Genomic DNA, 17,264 nt, shown 5'->3' with positions numbered 1-17,264 from the left:
TACCATCATACCCCTGTTCCAGTAACCAAACATGTTATTTCAAACTTAGTTGCTTAAAAATGTTGCAAAACAACCGCCCCCATTATTCTTCCAAACCAGTTAGAACTTCCTATGATTTAACAAAGATGTAATCATATCCTCAGAGATCCCAATTCCTTACGAGCATCTTAAAAAGCACGAATGAATCATTTCCTTGTACAACAATCAACTTTGCAATGCCATGATCTTGGAAATGATAGGTGAACAGTTGAAGGCAAGCAGTCAAAAGAAAATAAAAGCATTTAATGCAAAATATTTTACCAAAAGTTTTTACAGCAATTTCATTTAAGTGGAGTCTTCCCTTAAAACATGAAACCACCAGTACAAATGTATTGTTCCAAAGGGGATTAACAAAACTTTCTTCTCAGCCACACAGGAGGTAGGGAGGGCATTTCTCTCCTCTGAAAACACTGAAGATGAACTGCAAACTAACATTCAGGATCGAGTCTAAGTGAAGGTAACACACAGATGTTTTGGGATTAAAACTTCCCAGGCTGATATCCCTTTACTCCATAAGGCTTTACTACGATTCCTAATAATTTGTAGGCGTGCAGTGGAAATACCCAAGACAGCTGTCAGCTATGCTCTGTGCTTGTCCCTAACGATGGGGAGCCTGACGGCAGGGCAGACTATGGGGTGTGCTCCCCTGCAAGGAGCAGGCCTTAGGGATGGCTCTCTCTATTCCTGCTCAGTTGTTCCAGGCTGGAGTCTCTGGGTCCTGAGGGCACGTGTGAATTGGTGCATCCTGGCCCCTCTGGCTGTCCAGTGGCTCAGGGAAGGGCAGCCACTGGGAGCAACAAGTAGTGCTACCCCAGGATCCCCATCTACATCTGCAGCTTCCCCCAGGCTGCTGACACTTTAACAGGTTCAGAGGGGGCTCGTTTTGGAGCGAGTGAGGCCCTTCGGAGACCGAGGCATGATCCCCGCAGGCCCGCCAAGAGCGAGAGACAAAATTGGTCCTTGTTGAGAACCAGCAAGAGGAGCTGGAAGGGAAGGGCAGGACAGGCTGGGGTGCCCACACAGAGCCCTGCAGCAGCACAGGCACTTCCCAGCACGTTCATTCATTCCTCTGCTTGGCACACCGGTCTGCTCTGGGGACCATTACCTGTGAAAGGAGCTCTTTCTCCACCGTGGCTGCTCCCTGCAGGAGTGTCCTGTGGGGTTGGGCTCTGCCTGCTCTGCTGCCAGCCATGAGAGAAAGGCTCCAGCTGATCCCTGGGGAGCTGGGAGCCTGCTCCCTGCTTCGCAAACAACAACACAACAGCCTTCGAGGAAGATGCAGAGCGGGGGACGAGCTCTCTAGAAAACAAAGCCGCATTAACTGGCCTCAACAAAGCAGCAGTTCTCTCTCCCAGTGCAAGGGCAGGCCCGTGCCTTCCCTCCCCAGGACAGACTGTCTTTCAGGCTCTCTGGGGACACGTGGGAGGCGCCTTTTCTGTTGTTGCTGTGCTGCCCCAGTGCTGGGCTCCCCGTGCTGCTACCAGGAGCTGAAGTCCCCAAAGCCTGAGCTCTTTTTCTCTTTCTTCGCAGCTGTGCTGGTTGAGGGCCCGTCATCCTCCGCGCTGCGCTTCCTGGAGCCAAAACAAAAACAATTCTCAGGCACTATTTACTGCTCAGTGAGACCAGGGCAGCTGCATGCCTGTTCTCTCCCATCAACAGCTATGGCAGAGCTAGCCCAGCCCTGGTCAAGCAGAGAGGAGTGCAAGCTCTGTGCCAGCACGGAGACTGCAGGGGGTCGGACATGGGGGCCCCCGGCAAGCCCAAAAAGACAGAGACTGCGTGAGCCTGTGGGGATGGTTTGGGTCGGGCTTTGAACACTCCCAGGAACGTGTTCAAAGCACATTAAGTTCTCCAGGCCGGAGCTGAAGATTTAACAGCTGTACTTTTTTAGCATGGTCATGATGAAAACATGAGCCACGAGTTCGTCCTACACCACCTCACCTGCACCTGTGGCAGCAAAGGGATTCGAGAGGAATCAGGTATAAAGCAGCTGGCCGAGCTTTTCAGATTCTTTCCTGTTTCTCAAGCCCAGCCTGTTGCAGCTGCTCTGCTGTTTGAGCAGAGTTTGCAACCCCACGGAAACATTATGCAGCCAGCTCACGTGCTCTGGTTTTATTGCCAGGTATCAGTAGCTGATAGGGAGAACACAGAACCCTGAACCTGCCAAAGAGCTCTGTGGACCAAACTCCCGGTGTCAAGGCAGGCTGCAAGGACTGAAGGTCCTTTCTGTACTGCTTGGTCCTTTCCACAGAGCCACATGCTCAGCCAGGGTTTCCTCTGTAAATATAGTGCAACATGTCAGCAGTTTTAAGCTAAACATAGTTTAAGGGACAAGCAATATTTTGTAACTGAAACATTTTACTGACACACCTGGGCTAACATATTTCTGTTCTCACAATTATGCAAATGTCTGTAAGTCACGAAGGCACACACAAGCTGATTAAATAGCTGCCCAGATCTGTGTATGCATAAATACAGGCCTTTATGCAGACAGACAACAACACTTTTGCAAATGCTTTTAGAGAAGTCTGCTAAAAATCAAGTGGAAGGCATTTAATTTAATTTTCCCCAAACACATGCTAAGCTGCTGCTCAGCCAGGATTCTGTAGTGTCCTTAGGAAAGAAAACAGTGCTGCCAATCCTGACAGGAGTACAAAGGGTGTCTGGGAGAGGGTGCTTTAGGATAAGCCTGTCCAACCAGCCGGGTATCCAGGAGTTACTCAGCAGACACCCTGTGCTCCCACAGCAGGCCTGGGAACCCACTCCCCTTTCTGCCATTTCAGCTGCTTGTGTGGCTGAACAGGGAACCAGAGCAGCAGACTGACAGGGGCTTAGGGAAACGACTTTGTACAGGGGAGAAGTTGCCAAATGAAAAACATCTGCGGGACCATGGCCTTCAGAAATAGCTGCAGAAAAGGAAGAGGATAAAAGATAGTGTGGGAAGTGACACCACACAGTTCCTCAGGGATTTCTGAGTTCTGGAAATGTATCTACAGTTCTGAAGTCAGCACACGCTGTAAAGACCAACTTGGTCATGTTCAAGTGCTAAAAGAAATGCTCAGTTAACTTGTAATCTTGCAAAACAACAGGAGAGGAAACTCTGGACTGTTAGGACTACATGAAGGTGTCTTTGCCAGCACAAAACAAACGTGAACAGGATCAGCATCCAGCAGGAAAGGAACCTAAAACCCTCAGCAAAGATCAGATGGGCAGGGAACTCACGCTGCAGCCATGTTGATGTATTTTCCGATCCCCTGCCGATAAGTTTTAGGAGTCTGGACCTCCTTCTGTGGTGGGACCACCTCAGCTTTTGTTTTGGCTGCTTCTTCTTCCTGCTGGAACTTCTCTCTTTCAGCAGTAACCTGTGGGAAGCAAAGGATTCAATCTGTTGCAAGAGACAGAACAAGGAGAAAATGTCTACAGTTCTTTGAAGCTTTAAGCACGCTAAACCAGTAACAGGCACTGCTGTGATTACAGGGCAGGCTTTAGGAGACACCTCTCAATGGCCACTGCAAACAGGCTGCCTGCAGCCATTACAAGAAGACTCCTTTCTTCTCACCTGCAGCTAAGCAGAGCTAGTGTGGGCATTTGCAGGGAAGCCAGGGGAAGCTGATGGCCTGGGCGCTGTGCCAGGCTCAGCTGCAAGAGTAACTGCACTGAAAGAGTCAGGATGATCCTGGCACACAAGGCACTGCTGAATGGGAACTGCTCAACCTTAGCTGGACACCACATGGGCCAGGGGGCTGCCCATGTTCAGAGAAAAGTTACAAAGTTCTCCGCAGAAGAGCTTTGGCCTTCCAAATAAAACAGCCAAGCAACCAACCGTCCTCACCTGCGCGTCGGCCTCCTCATAGGGATCCACAAAAACAGTCGTTGTCTGAATTCTTATTTCCTCCTGGGAGCACAAGAGAAGAACAATAATTCCATCTGCTGATTAAGCTGTGCCATCCCCCCCAAATTTGGTTTTGAGAGGTGTCAGCAGGGTGAGCAGCCCTGCCATGCAAGGGCACAGCCCCTGGTGCTTCGCACGTACCTTGGGACGGTCTGTTTTGGGGTCACTTTCCACATTCTCCATAGCAGTCAGAGTCTCAAAGCCACCAACCACCCTAAAAGAGGAAAGACATGATATCCACCTGTCACAACATACTCAAAATATTCCTGCACCCTTACATTTAATATATCTAATTTATTCTAATTTATTATTCATAATTCTCTAGCAGATTTTTAAAACACCATGCTTGGGGGATGGAAAATCAGTAACTATTTGGAAGACCTAAGAAAATGTCATTTAGTATGGAAGGTAAAAACTTTTTCTTAAATATAGGACCTGAATTTAAAACTAAGTAGAACATGGAAAAGTCAAACACTCAGAGGCAAAGCAAAGCCATTTGTCCAAAAACCCTGGAGCCACAGAAACCAGCCAGATGAAGAACAAGTCTCTTTGTTTTTAAATTGTACATCAGACTGAAGACGTTATCAAGAAGAAAGGGAACGGTAACTCCAGCACTCCAGGAGAGCAGCGACAGAGCTGTCTGCATGAACAGCAATAACACAGAAAGCGAGGATTGCTCCAGGAGAACATCATGTCTGCAAGCTCACGAGGGCTCTGGGAAGGCAGCAGAGCATCAGGTCACAGCCAAGGGGAATGCTGGGACACTTTTCACTGCAGTTTTTACTTTGGAGGATGTCAGATCCCTGGCCTCTCACTTTTCAAGCCAACATATCCAAATACTTGCTTGAAAATGTTTAAGCCTGAAGCCTTTCTGAAGTGTTGCATGTTCATTTTCAAAAAAAAAAAAAAAAAAGTGTGGAACAATGGGAAACTTCCAGAAAAGCATATTTAGAAGGGATAAATGGGGTAAACCAGATAATTATAATCCTGTCATCCATCCCAGCAAAATAATGGAATAGTGGAGACAGGACATGATTAAGAAATAGAGGAAATAAGTAACAGCAATCAACAAGGCTTTGTGGAAAACAGTCTGTCAAACAACCTTCTATCACTGAGACAACAGATGTGGTTAACAAGGATAAAAGTGTCCGTGGAACAGACTTCTGGAAGGCGGCTGATATTTTGATTGAGGAACCAGAATGATATGAGGTGAACACAGCACACATTCAATAAAAAATTGGCTGACAGGTGTCAAAAGCTAATTTTAAACAAGAACCACTGAGTCAATACATTTCCAGAGGGGTCCTGCTGAGATCAGATCTTGGTCCCAGGGTATTTAACACTTTTATTCACATCATCCCCAATTATATTTGAAAACAGCTATTCTTAGAAGAGCAGTAAATAGAGAGGAAGACAGGCTGTAGATGCCAAGCGATCCAGATCCATTAGCAAAGCAGGCTGTTGCTGGACAACATCTGTTTTAAGAGAGCCAAGCCACATGGCCAGGAAACAAAACTCCAGTTCATGTTGACGGCCGTGGGACAATGAGAAGCAGCCGTAATTCTCAAAAGCACTGCTCCTGCAGGAGCTTGGGGAGGAGTTTGGGGCTGGCAGCTCAGCAGTGAGGACAGGAGCTGGCCACCAAGGTCCCACAGGACAGGGTAATCCTGCAGCCTTCACAGGGAGCAGCTGGTTTAAGGACTGATTGCTGGGATTACTGGGACTCCAGCACCAGCAGGCTGTCAAGGGCTGGGCAAATGAAATGGAGGAAAACCAAATTAAATGAAACTGGGGGGGGGGGGAGGGGGAATCAAACTGGTGGAATATATAGTGTTTTATCGCCTGTCTCTGCTTTCATATCAAAGAAATAAGCAATGCCTCAACCAAAACACACACGGTATTCACAGTCACCTTCATACAGCTGTACCAGGGTATCTCACCCTGCCCAGTCCTGCCATGGCATCTGCCCAGCCAGCACCAGGAGAGGCCCCTGGCTCTCACCTGACACAGCCTCACCTGATCCAGTGGAGAAAGGGACCTTCTACAGCACTGCCCACCGCCCCACTGCCCCCGGCTGGGACAGGCACTCAACAGGCACTAAAACCAAACCGACAGAGCCCAGCACAGAGGATGAGCCAAGGCAGGTCAGACAGGGTGTTCTCAGCACGTGCCCAGCACAGCTGGCCTTGCTCACACTGCAGTGCTGCTCCAAACTGTACTCCCCGTGGGCCTGCTGATGTGCTGTAATCAGGTTGTGGCTTCTAAGAGCAATTAAAAACCGTGCATGCAGGCTAGAACAGCCTCAATCTTCTGTGACTGGAGGGAGCACACTGGGGGAGGCTGCACAGGGCGGGAAGATCCTGCATGAACTTTGGAAAATTCATAACAAAAACTCAATTTTAAAATCTCCCTCCAGGTCAATATCAGATTCAGTTATAATACTGGTGATTAACACCCAGCCTAAGATGTATTCACTGTAATTTAACTGCCCCAAAGGAAACTTCTGATTTAATATTGGAGGGTTTTCTAGCCAACAGCTCCACTCATTATCTGCTCGTATGTTTTCGTTTAATTAGGTTCTGATAATTTGAAATGGCCACGTCAGCCAAGCACTGGCAATCTCAACTGAGTAATCCCTTAGCCCATAGCAAGACCTCCCACAATAGTAGGTCTAATGCATTTTGGTGATGCTCCCAGATCTGCAATCTCTATGCTAATTAAAATTTATTGGGAATATTTTGTCACTTGTATGTTTTAAAAGGCTGTGATAGACATGGCATTCACAGGTCAACGTTAGTAAATGATCTAAATAGTCGTTTTTGATGTGACTGTAAAGGGCTAAGGGGAAATAAGACAAAGTTGTTATGCCTGCAGAGCACGTCCTTCTCTTTTCTTCTTCACTTCTTGTCTCTCAAATGGAAAACTGCCTTTTTTTTTACATCCCTGCATTCTCCAACGTTTTGCACAGAGAGTATCTCTATGTGTGTTACAGTGTCAGCACAGTCAGCTCTCAGTACAGGTTAATGTCTTTAGACACTGCCATTATCCCAATAAAAAATAAAACCTCATTTGAATACAAACCACCAGCTGAGAGGAGAGACCTCTGACCAGAGGGACTGGAAATAATCTACTGGTCACTTTTGTTCGGGGAGCACTTGGGAGCTTTGTCAGGATCAGGCTGGTGTTTCATCACTAAAAATTAATATCCAAAAAGGACGAGATCTGACAGCAAACATGACCCACCCTGTAAAAACTGAACTACACACTAACCAAGGCAGTCATAAGTGGATGCAAAAAAATTGATTATTTCAACCTGAGGTCTCCAACTGTAAAGGCTTTTCCAAGCTTTCCTCTGATCTAAGTAGAAAGACAATGTACATGCAAGCTCTTGAAACGTTACATGTTGTTATTGTCAAATCTCATGATGTTACATTGCAGCACTAAAATCAGGTTGATGAGATGTAATGTGTCAAAGCCCCTGCACTGGCATCATTTACAGCAACTGCTTCTCACACAGTGAGGAAACAAACACACCAGAGAAGTTTTGGGGATTCTTTGCCTGTCCCACAACACATATTATGGGTGTAAGAAGAAAAGCCCATGGACATCTTGCCAAGAAAAAAGCCCATACAAGTCCTATGTAGAAAAAAACATTCGATCAGTACATTAAAACATTTAAAAAACCACAAAACAAAACCAAACCTCTAAAGAGAGAACCATTACTTAACAGTATTCTAATATAAATACCTAATTTTCAATAAAAGAAAATGCAGACTCCAGAAGCCCAGCTAATACCCCTTTATGGTCTTTTCATGTGCTAAACGTGTGACACAGACAGTGACAGTTCCTTGTGCTGACCTGCCTTGTGCAGTGTCATTTGTGCCAAGCTGGGGGCCAGCAGGGAAGGGAGAAGGACAGAAACAAATTTAACCATTTCCCCTGCTTCTGGCTCTGTTCCTTTTCTAAGGTGCCACTCACGGTTTGTCCTAAATTGACTAAGTGAGGTTTAAACAGATGTTCAGATGACATCCTACAGGGGGAAGGGTAACACCTTCGAGACACCATTTACATTAGAACAACCAGTGAAACCAAGAGTTTGCTGTGTGCTTCCACTAGACGTTGAACAGAGAAGGGATGATCTCAGCTATATATTTAGCTCAGCATCCCTGAGACAGCTTGTATTTTTAGAGGAGCTTGATAAATGTTGCATTACATCTAAGCATGAATGACAAGGCAGGCACACTTAGGGGTTTTTTTCTGTTAGCACAGGAATGAAAACAAAAATCTGCCCTTAATTGTGCAATTCTGTTTTCTTGAAAACTGGGTAAGTTAGCTCTGGATATCTTTGCATTTCACATTTGGATATGTTCTTGAAATCTTCCTTCCTGTCAAGGCTCCTTTATGTAGCCCAGTAACCTTGCTTCACAACCACGCATGGTGTTGGAGTGAAATACCTGGAGCAGGCTCTATCCATCTGCAATATGCCAGGGAAGGTCTCCTGGGCACCAGTTAATGCTGCCCCCAAAGAGAAGGGCATCTCCCTCACAGGTGGTGACGGTCTCAAAGACATGTGGACCTATTCCTCATACTTTTGTTTAGAAAAGAATGATAGGAATTAAGCCTTATGCAGTGCTGGGGATGGCAGGAGTCCAGGACAATAGTTTCCTGGTCAGAGGATGATACAAGAACAATGTCTGGACTATTTAAAAAAGCGCTTTGAACTAGAAACAGAAACCAGAAAGAAACATTGCTGTATGTGTAAACACATTCTGCCCTTAGGGTTATTTTTATAAAAAGGAGAACATATATTTATATACACACACACAGAGAACAGCACATACATGCACAAACACGTACAATCAGGACAAAATGTTTTCTATGCACAGAGTCAATCTGCAATGGAGGGAGCAATTCCAACGTGCAACAAGAATGCAGCCAAAATATCTCATAAGGGCTTAATCTAGCAGGTGACACATAGCAGTAAAGGGTGCAGAAAAAATCAAACAACTTGGGAAAAAGCTTTTTGAAACTAGACTCAGCAGAAGAACCTGGCACACAAGGACCTCCCTGCTTTGGCACAGGTCCCTCTCCGGAGACAACACAACTGTTTTGGACGTGACAGCAGCCCTCATGCAGCTCCAGCAGCCCAGTGCTGGTGTGCTGAGAGGGCCACAGCTTCCAAAGGAGGCCTGGCTGCTTTTCCCAGCCTGCTCTTCCCTCCTATCCCAGTGTCTGGGGAGCAGACTCTGCAGTGCAAAATTAGGTCAGGCTCCCAACACAGGATCAGCTCTTCTGCTGTCACACAATTTCTCCATTCTTCAGATGTACTAAAGCAGAAGAGCAAGAAGAACAGGAGTTTTCCAGCTTAGAAACTATTTGGATTCACTGATTGAAACCATACAGGGAATGCTGCAAGTGCCAACTGCCACTGTGTTATTTACCCTACCTGGGTGACTGAATAATGCCTGGCAGTTGTTTTATGTAGATAATTACTTTAGAGGACAAGAGTTACTTTCATTGCCCCATTCTACATAATGGCAGTAGAAAGCATTAAAGAGGTTAAGGAATATTAACAGAGAGTGATACTGATCCCAGGGAAGAACTCTCTTCCACAAAAGCAGCTGGCAAAGGGGAGAAGGGAAGAAAAGAGAAGACTAAGCTGAGTGAATGTCAGCTACTGACTGATGCTTTCAATTTGCCCAAATCTGAGGTTTCCTAAACCACTTTGTTCATTATTTCTGGGAACAAGAGAACTGAAGAATGAGCAGCAGAAACTTTGAGAGACAGTAAAAGTTATCCACCTCAGCAGCTATGTGCAGCCACATACAAAGGAGAAAACTGCCCTGGACACACTCGTCTCCATCTCAGTTGCCACTTCCTCTTCTCAGTTCTTGACAAACACGAGTGATGCTCTGATGAACACACAGAACTGCTGCTCAGATCATTTCCAGCTTTGCCACTCTGACCACAACACTTTGCTCCCTTTACTGCCCTTTGTTTCATCACCTCACGTACCTACAACCTGTCCTCATTTTCAAGCCCACCATGCTCTGCTTGTCCTAAATCTCATCCAAAATTCCCAAAGCATTTTTCTCCTGTTGAACACCTGCCACTATTATTTGAAACATGCACTTTTTAATGTGTCTCTTCAGCTTTGCAATAGGCTCCCAAAAACATCCACAAAGCAATTTCACTTTTTCCTGGGGGTTTCTTTTTCTGAAAAGAGTGTAAACTGGTGGTGGAAGGTAGGCTGAAATGGGTCATTGTCACAACTTCCCTGTATCCACGTGCAGTCCCTTTTCTACTTACAGGACTTACAGCTCTCAGGGACAGAAATGATGTTTCTAAGTCTGCTTATAAAGAGTAAATGTAGCAGGTCTCTGATCCACCAGAGCTGTGGCACACTGGAAAAACAGAAAACGTACTAACAGCATGGATGGGATGTGCTTGCCTCTAAACTGCATAAAGCACCGCGGACAGGAATCTGAGCCCATCTGCTGGTCTGGCTGCAATGTTCCTGTAGATCATGCAGACCCTCCCCATGCAGCAGTTCATCCCCTGCAAATGCTTCTCATCCACTCTGTACAGAGCAAATGCATGTTACTTGGTTTACATCATTTGAGTTTCTAAATTAAACCTCTCACCAGCAAGCTACAGGCCCAGAAAAGCCACCAGTCAGTCTTCATGTTAATTACATCATGCTCTAAGTCAGGAGAAATAGTAATTACTAGAAATGGTAATTACTAATTTAATCTAGGCAGCTCTGCTGGAGCAGGAAATCCATGCAGCCTCCAAGGAAAGGCATTCTTCTTACACTCTGCCTTTGTTTTTGCTCCCCATCCACGCCAGATTATCTCCTTTCTTTTCAGTATATCCATCCCATCACCGCCATGGTGAGCAGCACAATCCTGACACGATGCCTGCCCTGTCCTCCAGCTGAACCCTCCTCCTGAGACGAAAATTCCACTGCACCACCTCTTCAGAGTCCCCCTGCCCACACCTGCTTGGTGTGTTTTCCAAACAACAGCCAAACATCCAACATTAATAGCTGCTCCTATTCAAAAATGGTTCAAACCAGTGTGGACATGAATAAGATACAGCTCCAGTGTTCTATCCCACACAGGATCAAAAAAAACCCAAAGAAAGGAGTGGGGAATGGTTGCTCTTTCCTTCTTTTGTGTTCCCTGAAGTATGGAAAACCTGCTGAAAAGTTCTATACAAATTACAAACAGGTCAAATTGTGCTCTCCAAGATACCTATGTGACATTAAGAGGAACCAGAGCCACACAGCAAGAGCTGAGGGTACAGTTCAGATCAGAGTATTTAGGTTTCTATATTAACTGAAATAAGTAATCCTCAAATCTATATGAGAGTCACAACAGGCCAGTAAGCATCCAGTCAAGACAATCCAATTTAACACTGATGGAAACAAAGAATCTTGATTTCATGGGTTCATCCTGTTCTTAAATCTAGATATTATTCCTAGATATGGTTCCCAGACATTATTGTGCTCTACAGTCTAAGATCAGATACAGTCACCAAATCCTGGAATCAGCCAGGATCTAAAATAGCAAACTGAAGTTGAAGTTTCACTAGAGGTACAATCTCTGGCATCTTCTTTTATGGCTTTTAAAAACAATGCAGGTAAAAACAGCTGAAGGATTCTGATGACAGAATATAGCTCTTAAGAGCTACACACAGCAACCTTTTATATTAAATTTTTAGGCAAATTTGATTATTCAAGAATTCAATTTGTAGATTAATACAGAGTGAGTGGAATACATATATCCCAGTATCTTCATTTTTTACATTCATTGAATTAATATTTATTTACATGCAAGTGAGACCAGAGCAAAATTGACCTGCTCTGTGTTCATACAAAGATGTCACCCAGTTTTCATGCAGGGAGCCAAATCTGATTCTAAACCAACATGTTTTATAAAGTTTTTCCATTATATTTCAGCTAAAAATATTTGCAGCGCTGAGAAAGCAGCACCACTTCTTTATTCTGGCACCTGAGCTCAGATTTCTGTAGTAACAAAGACAATTCACTAATCAGGACAGTCTTTGTTAAAACTGCAAAAATCTCTGCTATAGACACTTAACCAGATTTACCTGGACTGAAGTGATTGCTCTCTAAAGGGCAATGTAGAGTGTGAAACATCATCTGAGCTCTTTGGCTCACAAGGTATCAGCTGTTTCAAAGGCTTTTGGGAGCACAGTCCCTGCACACAGTGAGCTCAGCTGCTCTGCAAATTCCTTCCTGGGCAAGTGTGGTAGAACTGGAGCCTGTTCCAGACACAGCAAGGGCACTGCAGGACTGCACAGGATGCTCACTGAAGCCAGGCTGCATCCACAACTGATTTCCAGCTGAGCTGTCCGAACCCAAGCACTGTTTGATGAGGTGGCCAGCTCCGGTTAACAGCATCACTGTATGGGATCTGAAGGGATTTTTGCAAGGTAGACTCGAATTGTAGCTTAAGTGAAATAGTCTTAAGACCTAGGTAAGGTAACTCCTCCAAGAATAGACTGGCTCTCAGCTTTTAGTGTTGGAATTTGCCTTATTTATCTGCTTTCACCAAATGACAAGGGAACTTTGAATTTTTCTAGGACAGACCTGAGAAAGTAAAAAAGAAATACATTTCCCAGGGTGCAATTATTGAAGAATCAGTATTGGAACTAACAGCACAAGAATAAAGTGCCATTGCACTGAAGCATTTTCTGCCCTCAAGAACCTGCAGGCAGGGAAGATGGGATTAAACAAATCACTTTCACTGTACAGCACAATTGCATGACATCCAATCAAAGTAAACAGCACATGGTTTTATTTTCAATTGCAATTTATTCCAAAAGGATAAAACTGAAAAGAATAAAAAACCAAATCTCCATTTAAAAAGGTTGTAAGATTCTCAGGAACTACCAGTGCAGCAGGTTAGTAACATCCCCCCCTCCTTCCCTGCTCCTGGGGATGCTTTAGAACACCATGCTTGGCTTGGTAAATACCATGGACCTGCAGCAAAGAACAAATTTTGCCCTCATGCGAGGGCTTCACTGGAAGAGACTTTCAGAAGAGACTTCTTCATAAGGAATGAAGTTCCCTCACTGTCTGGGCATTGGTAATATCTTTATGTACATGTATGGATGTACACACACACAGATTTTATACCAATGAGAATTGTCAGGAGCAAAAGAAAAGGACAAAAAAGAACAAAAGGGACCAAAAGACCTAATCTATGCAGAAGCCTGCATGTTCTATGCATGGCAAATGTTCTATGCCATGATGAAGAGCAGTCCTGTCATGACTAATTTTCCAGTTGATGGCTCATAAGAGGATGAAAGCAGTATTGAAGAGGTGGTCTCCTGTGTCCCAGCAATTACCATGCACAATTATTAACATGGTTCATTCCTGTGTTCATGACTCCTGGAGGGCCACCCACAGAAGGGAAATAAGGCAACTTACAGGGATGGAAGGAGGAAAAAAAGGCAGGGTCTGATGATTGGCACTGATGTGATGTTGCCCACCTACTCATGACCAGGAGAACTGGATTGAGAGCTGGGATTTTGCTCCAGTTCAATGACAAGAGTCACAAGATTCTCCTGAGGCTTCAGACACACAGGAGAGCACCTCTGCTCTACTGCTGCCTGTAGTATCCTTCACTTACCTTCCAAAAACTGTGTGCTTCTTGTCCAGATATGCACAAGAGCGGAATGTGATAAAGCTGCAAAGAATAAAGACATAACAGTTACCATATTGTCCCACTGACCCTCAGCAACAGCCAGGAATGCTTAAAAACCGAAGGTTTAGGAAAAAGCTCTTGGAGAAAAACAAGCCTCCTTCCCTCTCTGGTTCCTCTCTGGGAGGCCTGCTGACAAAACATCCTTTAACTCCTCAGTTTTGTGGGTTTTGTCCTGGACTTCTGGAGTTTTGACTTCTCCCTTTTACACCTTTATCCCTAAAGAATACTCCAAGCATGGGGCCTTGCACCAAGTCCAAGATTAACCAGGCTGTGGGAAGGCAGGGAGACGTGCACCCTGCTTGGGAAGAACATCTCTAGTACATGATAGGGAGCCTCTATCTGGCAAATACAATTGTATGACACAACAGTCTCTGCAATGCAAAGTTTTATTTTTTGGATATTTCCTTTTTGAGTTTCTCTTCCATTCAATTGGCCTGTTGGTGATCCATTTCTCCTCTGGAGAATTGTGCTTCAGACACAAACACCCCAGAATAATACTTCAAAGTGTTTAAAGTAATGAAAACCCACGAAGCTTGGATTTTTAATTAATTGGACTTTGAATTCTGGGGGCTGTATTCTTAGACTTTATCATGGGAACTAAAATACAAATCCAAAGCAGTCTTTGCTACTAAAACCTCTCCCTAAAGCTTGATGCTTCTTTGGAAAACCTGGACCACAAGTGTATGAGCCAGAGGTTTCCACACTGTGTCTGCAGCCCACGATGGTCTGTCTTGGCTGGACATGCAGTGCTGGCTCTCCTCCCTGTCCCCAGCTGTTGTGCTACATAAGAGACAGCTAAAAATATAAAAGCATTCCAAAAACACTTTTCCATATAAGCAACTACCTCAGGAAGGTATATGACTGCAAGCAGGAGGGGCTGTAATGTGCCAGACAATCTATTAAGACAGAGAGAAAAGTGTTGAGATGCTGTACAGGATGCAAACTCCTACAGGGGCACCACTTTATTCCTGGATATCCAATCCTTCAAATCATCATGCGGTCAGTTATGTAGCATTGTCATAAAAAACCCCTGAGCAGTAGCAATTATACAGAGAAAGCTTCTAATTCATTACTGCAGTCAAACTAAAATTAAGGATAACAGAATTAATATAACTCAGAATGACCCCCGAGGAGAAGTCCTGAGCAGTACTGAAGCATCACCTTGCAGAGGGGACACAGCTCCCTCTGTCCTGCACTGCCTGTCACCTACAGGGAGTTCCCAAGGCCACAGCATTTGCCAGAAGTGTCCATGTGCTGCCTAGGAAGCTTTATAAATACGGGCAGCTGGAGTCTCTTAAGGGCTTACACATAAAGGAATTTCATCTTACATTTGCAAATTTTAGGAGAACATACAATCACATTTACAGCAGTAAATGTGACTCAATATGGCACAACACTCACGATCTGTTTCTAGAATCCCTCCGTTTTGTTGGGTTTGGGGTTTGTTTGTTTTTAAAAAGAAAAGAAGAGATAAGTCTCTGCTCTCTCCTAATTTAGCACCTGAGTGCTGTCAATAACATTCAAATCCAAAATAAGTTGTACAGCAACTTGATCCTGCAAACTGCCCAGCATGTGCTTAGCCTTAAGAATGCAAATAAGCCTATTAAAGGCCCTGAGACAAGCACTTGTGTTTAATTAAAGCCAAACACACTGCTGCAAAGTTTATAAGCCATAACAGCATTTAGTATTGTGAAGACCAACACCAAGAACTCCCTCCCTTCCTCCTCAGTCCCAAGACAACACACACTCTTACTCTCCTTCCTGCTGCTCCCAATAAAAGAACAACTTTGGAGCAACCAATAAACAGTTGGCTCAAAGAGACAGAACATTTTCAAAGGATGGCAGGCAAATACCTGTATTAATTTACATACAAACAAGGCTATTACAACTTCAGTATCTTTACATTTCCTTGGTGTCCCTTCCTCCTTCTTTATGCATTTTTTCCTCATTTTAGTCCTCATTCTGCTTTTGTACATTGAGAAACAAGTTATTATGAATCCCAGATGGTGCACTTGGCCATGCCTGGCTTTAAACATTTCAACAGAGCAGAACCGTTCCCATTCATTTAAAATCAGGTGACTAAAAAGAAGTAACATTTTCACAGAGTGTGTTTCACTTTATTGAGCCCTTTTAAAAAGTTCAATACAGGGCTAAATTTAAAGAGAGTCAATAGGTGTGATCTTACAGGGGTAACACTGAGGGGACACTGACAAAAACAAACAAAAATTTCAAATCATAAAACCAGAAAAGACAAATTAATGATGATGCAATAAATCTATGGGTCTTCTTGCCATGCTTCACTTGGATTGGTAAGAGCAGCTGTGGCCCTGACTGGAACATGCAGCACCCGACAGATACTTCACCTGACTGAATTTAAAGAGTAGCTCATAAAATGTCATTTGTTTTCTTAACAGAGTAAGACACAATGTCCAGAGGGAAACAATAAAGCACAAAAGGCAAGTGAATACTTACAACTGTGATTTGTTTGTGTTGGGTCCTGAATTTGCCATACTAAGAACACCACGCCCTGTGTGGGACAAATTGGGCTTGAATTCATCTTTGAAGGGTTTTCCCCAGTAAGATTCTCCTCCTTAAAAGAGAAAAGATGATACAAGAACAATGTTTGCTTTCTTTAGTTCCCCACTGTGTTCTGTAACAGGCACTGACATTAAATTCAAGGTTTCTAGCACTTGGATCACTATCTGTCACACATTGTTACCTCATTCCTATCACTAGGCCAGGATTTGAGCTCGACCTTGAAATCTGATGTTGCAACTGGCAACAAAATTCTGTGCCCTCACACTATCAGCTGCAACAGACCACACTGTTATCAACAGCTTTATGTATCCTTGCTGAAGAACTGTCAAGGATTTAATTTTTTACTGCTGGTCCACCGTAATTTTTCTCCTTTGAGACATTAAATCTTTAAACTGGCTTTCTGACAAAACACAGAGCAAAGAGTTACTAGTTTAATTGTGCCCTGGATATAGCATTGCTTTCAGAAATAAAATATCAGGGAGATGAAATGCATTCACAGAATCAACTAAGAATAGGAGCTATAAGCTCAAATGCTTAATTTCCAGCTAAACAATCAAGAATGATGACACACGGTCCTCCAAAATAAAAGGCATAAATTAAATATTTGGACTAGATACCTGGATGATGTGAGCACTTAAATGCAATGAAGTCAAAAGGGCGACAAAACTGCACAAATCCCAGTCCCAGCCCTCCAAAACTGATTTCTTTTCTGTGAGTGTGGACAGAAAGAGGGTCTGGCAGAGCTCTCCTCCTGGCTGTCATTTTTACATTATTTATGACAGATCTGACATTTTCATTTGCACTTTCCACCAGGATCATTCTTAATAAGAAAAACGAAGGCTGAGATGAGTCACAGTTTTACAGTCAAATCCATAATCCTGTTTGACAAACCATGAAAAGTATTTCACCTTAGGACAGTATTAAAAATAAAACAAACAAAAGTCTCCAAACAGACAGCAAGGCTGGTCCATCTGCAGAAGAGGCTCAAGAATCCTCTGGAGTAAGTGCATCGCTGGTGCAGCAGGAGGTCAGGAAGGGATCTGTGGTGCTCAGTGGCC

The 17,264-nt window shown here is 44.2% G+C and overlaps 1 protein-coding gene across 3 annotated transcripts in view; it reads right to left on the bottom strand.

Moving 5' to 3' along the window:
* Positions 1-261: 261 nt before the first annotated feature.
* PPIL2 (peptidylprolyl isomerase like 2) overlaps positions 262-17,264 on the bottom strand; it is a 71,908-nt gene continuing 54,905 nt past the window's right edge. For all 3 annotated transcript variants that reach the window (XM_027892605.1, XM_027892604.1, XM_027892607.1), the window contains 6 exons: positions 16,141-16,258; positions 13,594-13,650; positions 4,073-4,145; positions 3,872-3,934; positions 3,262-3,401; positions 262-1,610 (listed from right to left, as the gene is read on the bottom strand). In XM_027892605.1, coding sequence (XP_027748406.1) covers positions 1,517-1,610; positions 3,262-3,401; positions 3,872-3,934; positions 4,073-4,145; positions 13,594-13,650; positions 16,141-16,258 — 545 coding nt within the window. In that variant the 3' untranslated portion in view covers positions 262-1,516. The remainder of the gene's footprint in view (positions 1,611-3,261; positions 3,402-3,871; positions 3,935-4,072; positions 4,146-13,593; positions 13,651-16,140; positions 16,259-17,264) is intronic.

The sequence above is a fragment of the Empidonax traillii genome, unplaced genomic scaffold (genome assembly GCF_003031625.1).
Source record: "Empidonax traillii isolate 1590-97213 ecotype Southwest subspecies unplaced genomic scaffold, ASM303162v1 scaffold361:size2146424, whole genome shotgun sequence".
In the NCBI taxonomy this organism is placed as follows: Eukaryota; Metazoa; Chordata; class Aves; order Passeriformes; family Tyrannidae; genus Empidonax; species Empidonax traillii.
The sequence above is the reverse complement of the archived record's forward strand: the minus strand, read 5'-3'. Positions and strand labels throughout refer to the sequence as shown.